At 39.8% G+C, this 12768-nt stretch overlaps 1 protein-coding gene across 6 annotated transcripts in view; it reads left to right on the top strand.

The window, feature by feature from the left end:
• The window catches only part of FARS2 (phenylalanyl-tRNA synthetase 2, mitochondrial), a 237980-nt gene that overhangs the window by 154891 nt on the left and 70321 nt on the right, over positions 1 to 12768 (top strand). For all 6 annotated transcript variants that reach the window (XM_030444177.1, XM_030444178.1, XM_030444174.1 and 3 more), the window contains one exon: positions 9627 to 9778. In XM_030444177.1, the coding sequence (XP_030300037.1) occupies positions 9627 to 9778 (152 nt within the window). The remainder of the gene's footprint in view (positions 1 to 9626; positions 9779 to 12768) is intronic.

The following is a 12768-nucleotide window of genomic DNA, read 5'->3' as shown; positions in this document are numbered from 1 at the left end:
ACTGCAACATTTCCCAGATGATACAGATTTGCTTATAAGTCTGAGAAGTGTCGAAAGATGAGGACAGTCCTTTGTACCATAACAATGTCCAGGGCATTATGTGAAGCTGTACCTGTGAAGTCAATAAATATGAAACATCATTGCTGTTCTTGTGTTGGAAACCTCTGCATTTTTTAGGGCAGAGAGAGAAAAAATACAGCTTGTTAGGTGGCAAGAATGACTTTTTCAGGTGTTGCATGTGCCTGTGAGAGTTGTGATGCCGTGTTATTTTAGTGCAAGTCATATTCAGGTGTTCTGGAGATTCTGCTGTTTATACAGTAACTCTCTGGAATGTGGGATTTAATAAGCAAAAAAGGAAATATATTCAACAGTGCATTATACGAGTTTGGGGTTTTTTTCTAAGCTGAAATAAAAGGTTGGGTGCAATTTGTTTCCATTGTTACTCTATGTGTTCAGAGGAAATGCATCTTCATATTGCTGCAGTCTCTTCAAATACTTGCATTCTTTATTTAGACATAAATCTTTTATATGAACTGTTGATGTGTGCAGTATTTTACCCTATCAAGCTATTTATCTCAGCATTACTATTAAGCATAATGAGAAACAAATATTCAAGCCAAACCAGCAGGAATGAGGAAACCTGACTTGTGAGCATAGCAAACACTGAATGCCTGCAGAAACCAGTGCCTTCTACAGGAACTGCAGGTGGTCAGCACCACTGAAGAAAAAATTCTGAATAACTACTGAGTAATCTGGCTTCTGCTATCCTGTTCCTTGCAGGCATGGCAGGTAGTTTTTAGAAAAGTGCATGATTGTTACATACAGTCTTTGTTGACAGTTCATTCTCTGAGGTCTGTGTCTTCTTTGCCCTTTTTACCCCTGCTTCTAAGGGGTAAAAATCCCTCCTGATGGAGCAATTCTGGCTCTGGGGTGGGGACTTGGGTAGGAAGGACAAACAACACGTAGACAGCCTGTGCAAAAGGCATTCCTAAGTGTTGATCATTAGGTTTGATATGAGAATCCACTTTATCATTTCAGTGGTCCCAAATCCTCTGGACTCCTTCCACAGGGCATAAGCTTGCTCTTTTTCTATAGATGATGAGAGACTGTAATAAATGGGTTGTCCCACCTGTTCCCTTTTGTGTAACAACAGTTCTCTGGTGGCAACTGCTCAAATGAAAAAATTAGACCAAAGAAACCCATTTCTTGGCTTTTGGTTGTCTTGCTGTGATGTGTATGTGTTTGAAATGAGGAAATAAGTGCCATGAAACTGAGCTAGCACTCAGCAGGCCATCAACTGAGAGGTCAAGGAAGAAACATTAGGAGAATGCATATTTTTTACAGTAGACCTAGAACTGCCATAGGAACATGTCAGGCTAATCTCTTCTTCGTCATGGTGTTTTCAAAAGGGGGCTGTAAGAAACTGAGATGTGGGAGTGGTATCTGCTTTGGTGGTTCTCCTTATGAGTCCTGTCCTATGGGGATGAGAAATTATTTTTGACTAGTCAAGCACAGAACAGAGTCCATTACCAGTATTTAGGAACCATTTGTATTTATCTTTTGGTATTTTTTTATAATCAGATCACAAGTGGCAAGGCATATGCAAATGCCGAAGTGTATGGGTGCCTGAAAATCTCTCTCCACTATGTACATTGCAACAATCCTACTTTTAATAGGATTAAGTCAATACTCTAATTTTTTATGTCTTTCCTCTACTTTCACAATTCCTTACTTTTCATAAAAATAATACTTTCAGTGGCTATAGAAATTGTCCTTTTGTGTCTGAAAAACATCTCAAAAGCCATATGTTCATCCTGTTTTTGATGACAGATCAATTTAAAATACATTTTTTTGCTCTGAGAACCGTGGCTTTAAACTTGGAGCGTCATCCATGACAAATTCAATCAAGCTTGACTTCAGAATAAAATACTTGTAATTTAAAATAATGTGCATAAGAACACAGTGTCCCTTTCTGATGGCACCACCACCTTAATAACTAGTTTATGAAGAGTTACCTGGTGACCACTAATGCAGAATGTAAGCAATTAAACTTTTTCTTGTTTTGCACCTTCAGGAAACCTGTAACACAGCTCAAGAAAGAAACTCTTTATCTTCAACAAGAATGCAGGGAGCTTAGCTTAGGTGGAAAGGGGACAGAGCTCATATGGTGGTGTGCACTGTACGACAGAAGGGAATCTTGCTGGATCTTGTCCACAGTTTTGGCCAGACAGCTTCTTATTCCTGAACCCGGAGACTTACCTAAAAAGACAGTCTATGCCCTGTGGCACTTCCCTACTGAACTTGGATCTAGAGTGGGTGTTTCACAGAATTTTCAGAACTGGAAGGGATCTCTAGGGCATCTAATTTAACTCTCCCACTAAAGCAGGATCACCTAGAGCACATTACACAGGATTGCATCCAGGCAGGTTTTGAATATCTCCAGGGAAGGGGACTCCAGAATCTCCCTGGGCACCTTGTTCCAGTGCTTTGCACCCTCATAGTAAAGAAGTTTTTGCTTATATTTAAATTGAACTTCCTGTGTTCCAGCTTGTGCCTATTGCCCCTCATCCTGACACTGGGAACTGCTGAGGAGAGACTTGCTCCATCAGCCTGCAGATACTTGTAGACACTAATAAGGTCTCCCCTCAGCCTTCTCTTCTCCAGGCTCAAGGGTTCCAGCTGTCTCAGCCTTTCCTCATAAGAGGGATGCTCTATTCCCTCCTCTGGACTTTCTCTAGTAGTTCGCTATCTCTCCTGAACTGGGGAGCCCAGAGCTGGATGCAGTATTCCAGCTGAGGCCTCACCAGGGCAGAGTAGAGGAGGAGTATGGCCTCCCTCAACCTACTGGCCACACTCTTCTTTATGTAGCCCAGGATTCCATTGGCTTTCTTGGCAATAATGGCACACTGCTGGCTTATGGATAATTTACTATCTACTAGATAGTACTACCTTCCAGATCCTTGTCCTCAGAACTGCTTTCTAGAAGGTTCACCCCTAACCTTGGCCCCAGGTACAGGACCCTACACTTGCTTTTGTTGAACCTTATTAGGTTCTTCCCAGCTCTCCAGCCTGTCCAGATCACACTGGATGGCTGCACAGCCCTCTGGAATGTCAGCTGCACCTCTCAGTTTTGTATCATCATCGAACTTGCTGAGCATACACTCTGTCTGCTCATCCAGGTCATTGATGAACACGTTGAACAAAACCAGGCCAAGTGTTGACCCCTGGGGACACTGGTGGGGTCCAACAGGCCTCCAACTCAACCCTGCTCCACTGGACACCACCAGTTTTAATTTACTGTGCGTCTTGACAGTGTTGTTTCCTTTTACTTGTATTTTCTGCAACGTACTTCCTGAACTCCCTTAATTCCATTATTGTTTTTCCCCAGGGATGAGGGAGGTAAAGGTAAAGAGAGTGTTTTGCCAAGATGAGAAACATCAATGACTTGAAACCCAATGCTGTTTGAATGATGCAGTTTTCTACAGATAAACAAACTAGTCTCCCTGCCAAACATATGATTTTCCTCAAGGTATTGATCTCTAGAGGAGAGTCTGGCATCCCTCTTCCTTTTTCACCCCCGTGAAGGGCTCTGAACTGCACTAGATGGAGTGGAAACTGAGTTACTATTTGACTGATTAGACCTGCAGGTGTGTGTTGGCAAGTCCAGTCAGCTGCAGTGTCTGCAGACAAATGCTCCTTGTGACTGGTGGTAGCTTTCATTTGGTTTCCTGTCTGAAGTGAAAGAGAGGGACTGGAACCAGGGCTCTTAAATACAGCTTAGAAATAAAGCATTTCTATCAACTATGACAAATTAAAACCTTTGAGAATGGAAAGAAACCAGGCTATTTAGAAAGTAAAAAGTGAGGAAAACGGGAGTGGCTATGGAAATGTTTGGGCAATCCTTTCCCTTACCCCAATCCCAGAACCTGTGAGAGACTTGATTGCATAGTACTACTGCCATGCCTAGGAGGAGTTGTTTCTAAGGTGTTGTACACCCAGTTCTTCTCAGTAGCTCAACATCTTCATGCTGACCTTCATGTTCCTTTAAGATGAGAAGTCAGTGAGCTAGAAAAAGAAGGAGATATGATTTGGTAGTATTTTCTTTCCTAGAATGCCATAAAAGAAGCAATTTTCTTAAAGGAAAAAGACCTATTATGCTATACCTTACCATTTAGCTGTAGTATGCTGTCTCCCATCATGGCAAACATCAAGTGCTTGGAGAACAGCAGAATGAGTATGAAAACAGTCTGATCTATGTCCACTTTTACTGATCCTACTTAGGGTCACAGGAGCGATGCTGAACCAAAGTACAGTTTGATTGCTCCATTTAATAGTGACTAGAGAATCTGTCCACCAGGAATATGTGTAGTCCTTTTTGGTTCCACACAAGTCCTTAGTTATGGTATGCAAAGTGTGGAGCAAATTCACCATTTAGGTAATTTGTAACCTGATGTCTTCTGTGCTTGCCTCTTTTCCATTTGCTTCTGTGAAAAATAGTGATGGGTGTTTCCCATTCTATGTTGAGTGAATTAATGGTTTGAAGTCGTTTGGGACACTTAAAGGCACTCACATGATATTCAATTCACAGACAGGGCATTCTCACCCATGCGTGAAGAAAACCTCTTCCACACAAAATAATCCATCTTCAGGCAAAGTGCCTGAAATCCAGGAAGTACATGATGTTCCCTTGGACACATGGCATTCCCTGGATCTCTGTGTCAGCTTACTGAGGTGAAAAGAACTTTTGTGGGAAGCAGGCTGCTGATTATACTTGTGTGTGCACTCCTTAAGAGGTTTGCAGGACCACTGGAAGGTAACGCCCTTCTGCCATTCCCTACAGGAGGACAGAGCAGTTCATCATTCCCATGCTGGTCCACTTGCTTTGATGTTAAGAGCTTAATCCCAGAACATATCTGCATAACTGCTTATCAGACTTTATGGAAGTTCTCTGTTGAAATTTCTCCACTTCCTTCTTTGGATATATCTGTTTATGTGTGTGGCTACACATAAATATATGTCTGTGTGTATATATATATATATATATGAATATAGAGAATTTTCTAGATATAACTAAGGAAAAAATTGATTTGGTGAAGGGAAATGTAGAAAACTTATAATGGCACATCGTGATTGTGAATTTTAAGCCACAACAGAGAAGAAATTCAAAATTATGTTTCCTGTAGCAACCATAATTTGTCTACTCTGGTCATAAATGCGAAAGTGTAAACTTAGTAGCACACATACTAATAAAGGAAATTTCATTACATGCAAGAGGGTTAAGTTACAGTTATAAATCTGTAGATTTGAATTTTGTGCCTGTTAAGTGTTTAAATTTCATATGACAACACTGAACTAATGTAGTTTCACCATGAAATATATTAAGAAAGGCTTAGCTATTACAGGACTATAGCTTTAATTTCAGTGAGAATATGACGTTGCATTAAAACTGCATAGTTTGTGTACATATTTCTCCAAAACAAGGGGTAAGACAGGACTGTTATGATGCTGCCAAGCCTCATGTTTTTCTGACTTAGGCTGGTGATAGCAGTCCAGCATGGCTACCTTTTTAAGAGTTTGGCTTCTGTGGAGTTGCTAACCCACCCTTTGATACATATCATCGTTAACTTTGCATTTGTGTCACAGCTGTCAAAATCCACATACAGCTTTTTTCTCCACCATGTGTGTTGCTCATTTGTTGTGTTACTCAGTCTGCAGGAGGGAGGGAAAGTCCTGAGGTTCATAATTTGTTTGTGTCTTTGGGCTACAGGTGCTCTGTGGCCCTGTGCTAGCCTATTTGCCAGCACTGGCTGTGCATTACCTCTAGCTGGTTTTTCCCCAGAGGATGGGGCTTCTGCCATGTGTTGTGTTCTCCTGTGAGCTGTGGGGTATCTGCATGCAGGCTACCTGATGATCCTTTGTCATCTGGAGATGAAGAGAGACCACTGTTAAGGTGACCATTTGATTACTGTGTCCAGGGTGTCCAGAGTGGTGTGGCGTCATGTACAGAGCCCGAGTTTTTCCGATTTTATGCAGATGAATTCTGTTTCACCCTCTTGCTGTCCGTCACTGCCTCAACCTGCTGCAGTCCTTCACCCAACATTTATTAGCACCTATGGCAGTCTCTGAGCTGTAGTGGTAGAGAAGCAGGCACGTGTTTGTTTTGTCATCTGCTGCAGGGACAGTAAACCCTGACAGAAAGGTAGAGCAGGGGGCTGGGGTTGAGGAATGCCACAAACCAGCAGAGCTCTTTGCTGTCACAAACCCACACAGAAGAGTCACAGCCCTGAGTTTTCAGTGATGTGCTCCTCAGGGACATCTAGGCATGGGCTGGGTAGGCTGGCTGAGCAGGGTACAGCACTAGTGTCCAGCTTTTCCTTTCTATACTAAAATTAGCATCTTGAGAAGGAAAACCTTGCAGTTTTAGTAAACACTTTTTTTTTTTTTTTTTTTTTATTAAACGGAGAAGGAAACGTGACTGATGAATAGCAAACATGTAAGCCTAGGAAAGCACTATTGTTTTCTGAGTTTGTCAGAAACAGTGCACTGCAGTGTTTGAAATGGAAAGTAAGCAGAACATTTAAAATAGTGCTGGGGTGACAAAACCGATGGGACCAAAGAAGTGGTGCAGAGCTGTCTGTGCATCAGCAGTGCTGCCTGACAAGCCTGGCAGTAGCCTTCTGTTGGTGGGATCAGTTCTACCTTTTACTAAATCTCTTTTCAGTTCCCCAGATACCTAAAGGGAGTGGTCAGGCAGTAGAAGAAGTTACAGTGGGGCTTCCTGGGTGGGCAGCGTGGTGGGAGCTGAGGTCAACATGAAGGCAGTGGAGCCAGAGGGTTCCTGTGAGCTTCTCCGAGCACTGTGCTGGAGCACAGCAGAGTCTTGAGGAGGAGGTGGCTGAAGTGTGGCTGGAGGTGACAGCAATGCAGAAAATGAATAGGGAAGAGGAAATTGCTCTCAAGAGGGGCTTCTAAAATGTCTGTAAATTTATAAGGAAAAAGCCTTCAGGGCTGCTGTTTGCCTTGGACCTCGAGAGGGATCAAAGTCTAATGGGCTTTAGACTGCTCTTTTCATAAAGGGCAGTAGAGTTTAGAAGGAAGATAGAGGGCAATGGGATCTCTTGGCCTACAGTATGTATTTGCTGGGGTTCCAGAATACCAATTTGCTAACTTCATTTTGACCTGCCATCTGGAGACTCTTTTTCTATCCTCTTCATGTTTTAGGTGTAGCTAATAAACAGTTATGTATCTCTACAACAAACAGATCAATATGTTTGAGAACAAGGAATTTTATCCTTATGCTAACGTTAGTGTTGATATAATACTTACTGCAGTAATATTGACTGCAGCCAGGTGGTGAAGGGACAGTATAATAGGGGATTATTGCCTTGCCTTTTACCATAAAAGATTTTTCTGCATTATAGGGCTCTGAGAAAAGGTTTGCGACTAATAATAAAAAAGTTAAGCTTACTGTTTTAAGCGTTTGTCCTTCCAGTCTATGTAACACAGACGCATACGCACACACGCACACATAAAACTAAAACATTTCTGTATCTGAGCTAGTAACACCATGGAATGCATCAGAGCAGCAGTTTTCCTACAGATCTAATAATCCAAGAGGGACAGACCCTACAGTTCATTACAGCTTTGGCTATGATCGCATGGAATATGGTGACACTGACAATGTGAGTCAGACTGTTCTGGCTACATTTGCAAGGTAGCCACATTGGTCCTTGTGTACATCTCATTTTAAGTGATAAAGAAAGTGCTGTTTTCATGTGCCTGACATAATCCTTATGCTTTTGACCTCAGTAGCAAATACTATGAATTGTGAGTACTCTGCTGCTTTTGGGAGTTAGGATATTACTCAGTTACTTGAATGTGTAATTATTTTTCTTCAGTGTCCTTGTAGCTGTGGGTATTGAAGAAGTCCCCTTCCCAAATGGAATATTCATGTTTAGGCTTGTGAGATACGTCTTTTAGTAGAATAATTAAATATCCTGAAGCTGGGAGTTCAGTGACCTGTGGATTAGTCCCCACAAGCTTTGAAGTGTATTCAGTGGGCTGCTGAAATACAGCAGTGGTAAATATAGTGGTAGACAAAGGTGAGATGAAAATATGGAGGTCTACTGGAGAATTACAACTTCATTCACACGAGCACATGTATCAGGTTGTTGACTGAGGAACACCTCCAACATTTGCAGCTGTGACTTCTGTATACAAAAGAGGAGATGTTTACATTTCGTTCATTAGCATTTCATCAAAAGCTGTTGTGTGATGGCTTTACTCAGAAAGGTTTTTTTGGTATACAGGATATGAATTCATTTGACAAGTTTATTCCTTGAACAAGTTGGATAATCATTTGTGATCCACAATTTTATTCACCTGGGGGAGGTGTGTTATTAATTTAAAACTTGCACTGTATTCCTTATCAGATATTTATTGACCAGTTTACATTGTACAGAAAAGGATTTGTGTAAATCATCATGCCATAAAGTTGCCTTTTTTACAGGTTTATTGCTTTAGCAGGTATTCACTTAGGATTTCACTGTTTCATCATAAAACATTCCCAGGCACAGAATAATTTTTGGGTGTGATAATATACTGTGTATACCAAGGTGTACACATCAGCTGTCATATACATCTGAGCAAAATTAGAAAGGATTTTTTCTCCACAGACCCCAACAATCTTGTGTAAGCATCCTCATTTCAACTGCAGTGCATTAATAGAAGGTAGGAGTAAGATATTGCATGACCTAGAGGGCATGAAAGAAGAGCATTATCATTTTCTTCAAAGGCAGAAATGTCTCAGCAAAGGCAAGATCTGAAACTAGTTTACTCCAGAAAAGTTCCATCAAAATTGAAAAACTAATAATTGTTTTGTTTTCTTTCTCATCCTCTTTTTACAAATAACAAGTTATATGCTGTTCTGACCACAAGATGAGGTCTTTCTGTCTGCAGGAAAGATGCCCCTTTATGTTTATGAGTCTGTTGTGGTACTTAGGGGATTAGTAACTGTGCTAACAGAAATACTTCTTGTATTGTTGCAGATGTTTGAATGCCTATAAAAAACACCGAAAAGTGAACCAATTAAACCAAAGTGTATTCTTATTGTAACCTTTTAATAAGAAGGAAGCTATTGATAAGACTTCCTTAGAAATTGGACAGTACAAATAATAAACATATCATGTTATATAAGAACCATATAAAGTAAATATAAATTTTATATATCCACGTGATAAGACTTTTTGAATCTGTAAAAATCAGAAAAATGCTTTTTAAAAGTACGGTTATATTCAGTGAATAATCATGTTAAAATGCTCTCTTCCTTTTAAACAGCTCTGATCCAAAAATGTATTTTGGCTCATAAGTGCTGATTTCAGCAAACAAAACAATTTTGTTTTTTTCTTCTTCTGAATGAATCAAAGTGGTTACAAGGGGATCTTTAAAAGACATTTCCTAGTATAGAATCTTGCATCTCAATTGTTTATGAGGTCAGTTTGCACTTCAAAAAGCATTTCAGAAAGCCTCTAAAATATGTGCTATGTGTGTTATACAAGTTCAAAACAATTGTAGATGTACCTACCAAGTGCTGCCACTTACAAAGGTATGTTTTTTAATTTTTTTAGCCACTCAGCAGATACCCACCTTTGATCAATGACATCTCCTTTTGGCTGCCTTCTGAGACGTACTCCCAGAATGATTTTTATGATTTGGCTCGAACCATTGGTGGAGACTTGATAGAAAAGGTTGTCCTAGTGGATGAATTTACCCATCCAAAGTAAGTAAAACTTTTAAAACATTTTTCCTGTGGTAACAGTGTAAATATTATATACATATTTTAGTTCTGTATCTGAAGAAGTTCTTGCTTCCTTCCAGTGTCTTCACATTTTTCTTACAGAAAAGCCTCTGGGCACAGAAATCAGTACAAAAGATTCTTAGTTTGCTATAGAACTGTATGTTGTAGATCTAGATGCTTGTAATCATTATCTTGATTTTGTAGTGATATTCTGGTCTGGTGGATGGGAGAAAAATGTGTAGGATAGGGAAGCCTGTATTACTGCTGTCTTGAATGTTAGTTACTGAAAAGCAGCTTAGTAAGTTCATGTTTCTAATTAATCACCTCTAGAATTTAAAATTCAGGCTTTATTCATCCTTTAGAAATACAAGTTTCATGAGAAATTAGCACATTTGGCAGTCTTACTTTCCTTCTTAAACTAACTTTCTTAGTTATAAGACTATAAGGATTGGAGAACAGAAAATGCTATAGAAATAAGCTAATTTAGAACACAGAAAGAGGTCTTTTAATTAAGATCCTTTGGAGACACTGTGTAGATGATACTGTGTAGTTATCTTACAAACTTTTCTGTGGTTCAAAAAAACCTTTCAAGGTTCCACTGGGCTTTGGAATGAGAACCATGCTCCAGTACATTGCAGTTAGGGTGTGTATTAGCAGTGAAAATGTATTTCTCTACAGGGAGAAGGAAAGGGGGCAAAAAAACCCCAAGTCATGTAATTGTTTATACAAGGAACAAAGGTCTGTGAAAAAAAGTAAATCTTGATTATCTGCTTTGTAAGGTGATAATCTTCCAGGAAAGGAAGGAGTCTCATTGCTGAAAAGCATAAATTCAGGATAATGTCAAGTTACTGTGCTAGGGTAATTAGAACTGTTTCAACCTTAATGCATCTTTGGTAAACTTAACAGGACACAGCATTGAGATAAATAGAGTAAATGTGCAATATGTGAAGAAGGCTTTCCAGAAAATGGAAGGTTTTTGGTTCAGTTTAGTCTGCAAAAGAAAGTATTTTCTTTTCCTTACAGCTGAAACTAATTGTAATGGATGCCAGCCTAGTGGAGCTAGATCAATTTTAAAATGTTTCAAGCAGAAATTTATTTCACCGTGCAGTCATATGTTACTTTGAGGTGGAAAAATAAGCATTCCCTATTAGAAAATTATGTACTAGCAGTAGCTAGGACATGGAGACATTTCTGTATTCAATTCTCTTGAATTTTGTCATTCCTCTAAACTCCTGTTCAATAGTGCAACAGGTAGACCTCACAGAGCAAAGAAATCCATCTACTCTGTCCCAAGCAAAGAAGTTTAAGCAACTAAGCTGAGGTACGTAGGTAGGTTTTCTGTAAAGTGATTCTGGAAACCAGGATAACCATAGGGTTGCTCAGCAAGAGTACATCACCCAGTGATTCCAGACAGGTTCTCCAGCCCTCAAAGCTCCTTTTGAGTCCTGATGACACAGTCTGATTGTAACTTCAATAACATAAAATGTGTCTGTAACACAACTGTTATTCAGGCCTATAAAGAACAAATCAGCAGAAACGAAGGAAAAGTTGTGGCTTTGCTGAAATGCCAAGGAAGCTGAGTGAAGCTAGCAGTTATGGCAAGAACAGGAGCAAGCTATCTGTAAGGCAAACAGAACAGAGAAGAAAGGTATCTTTGCAGAGTTTTCCACAGTGCATCTCATGCAAAGGCCACTTTACTTGATGCATTAGGTGCTAACATTTAGATTGTAATACATTTGGTTTGTGGAGCATATTTTTCCATGTGTGGTCTGTATAAACATTTCACTGTGACTTGAGTTGTACACAGTGTGAGCCATGGGACCAGTTACTGGAAGGTAGTGGCACTGTTTCTGCTACCTGATAGAATTACTTCTTTAAAATCCATGGAGATCTTTAAGGACTGTTAAGCACTGCTGTGAAAATACAGGATGAGATTTCTGAGGATTTATTGTTGATATTTTTTGCTATGGAACATTCTAGTGAAAAACAAAGAATAGAGTTTGGACTATATTGATAGGGATTGAAGGGAGAAAATCAGGTTTTTGGGTTGTTTTTTTTTTTCCTTACCTTTTGCAATGTCTCTTGTACTTTCCATATCTTTAAGTTCAAGATTTCTACTGCTCAATCTGTCTAAGCTGTATAATCAGTATGAATGACCTTCAGAAATTAAATCAGAAAGTAGTCTCCTCCTCAATGGTCAAGACTTCTCTAGTTTGAGAAAGAAAATAGGTTTCACAGGGAAAAAGAAAGGTTGGCTGAATGACAGTCCAAAGGTAGAAAGGTCTCTACTCACTACAAATAAGCAAATTAAAACTGCTGCCATGCAGAGAATCACAGTAAGAGCAGTGCCTTGCATTTTTGAGATACTTGAGTAAGTATTGTCACTGCATACAGGTGAAGTTCCAGGGATAATGCTTAAAGCATTAAAATGCTTAAAGTGTCCAAAGTAATAGAGAAAATACTGGCTAATTGCATGTGGTAGAAGTGATGGAAGATATTTTTAAGCTGAATTGTCCTTGATGCAGAGGATATGGGATAAACCCAACAGTGAGAGAGAAGAGTCAGGGGTGATTACCTGTCCCCTGCAATGCAGCACCACAAAGAGAATCCAGAAATGCCAGGGTTGCTTATCTTTGCTTTGGGTGAGCCCTGCAAATCTGTGGGTTTGGGGTTTTTTTAGCTGCAGAGTCTCTTCTCTCAGGTACCTTGCATTGTGTCAGGTGTGATGGGTTCTCATCCTCATTCTGAAAGTTTTCCAAGTTTTGCAGAGAAGTTGATTTCCTACTGGTCTGGGGCTTGGTTTTGTTGGTTGTTTTTTTTTCTGCTTTGTTTTTTATTTGTTTGTTGTTTGTTTTTTTTTTTAAAGTTTGACCCTAACATTGCTTTTTTGTTAGAAGAAGAGGGGAAGGAAGGATGTGCCTCCACATCTTGCTTTGTAAGGAACACATGGACTTAGGCTGACAAAAGTATAC

Source organism: Calypte anna, chromosome 2 (assembly GCF_003957555.1).
Source record: "Calypte anna isolate BGI_N300 chromosome 2, bCalAnn1_v1.p, whole genome shotgun sequence".
Lineage (NCBI taxonomy): Eukaryota > Metazoa > Chordata > Aves > Apodiformes > Trochilidae > Calypte > Calypte anna.
Note: the sequence above shows the minus strand (reverse complement) of the source record. Positions and strands in the feature narration are given on the sequence as shown.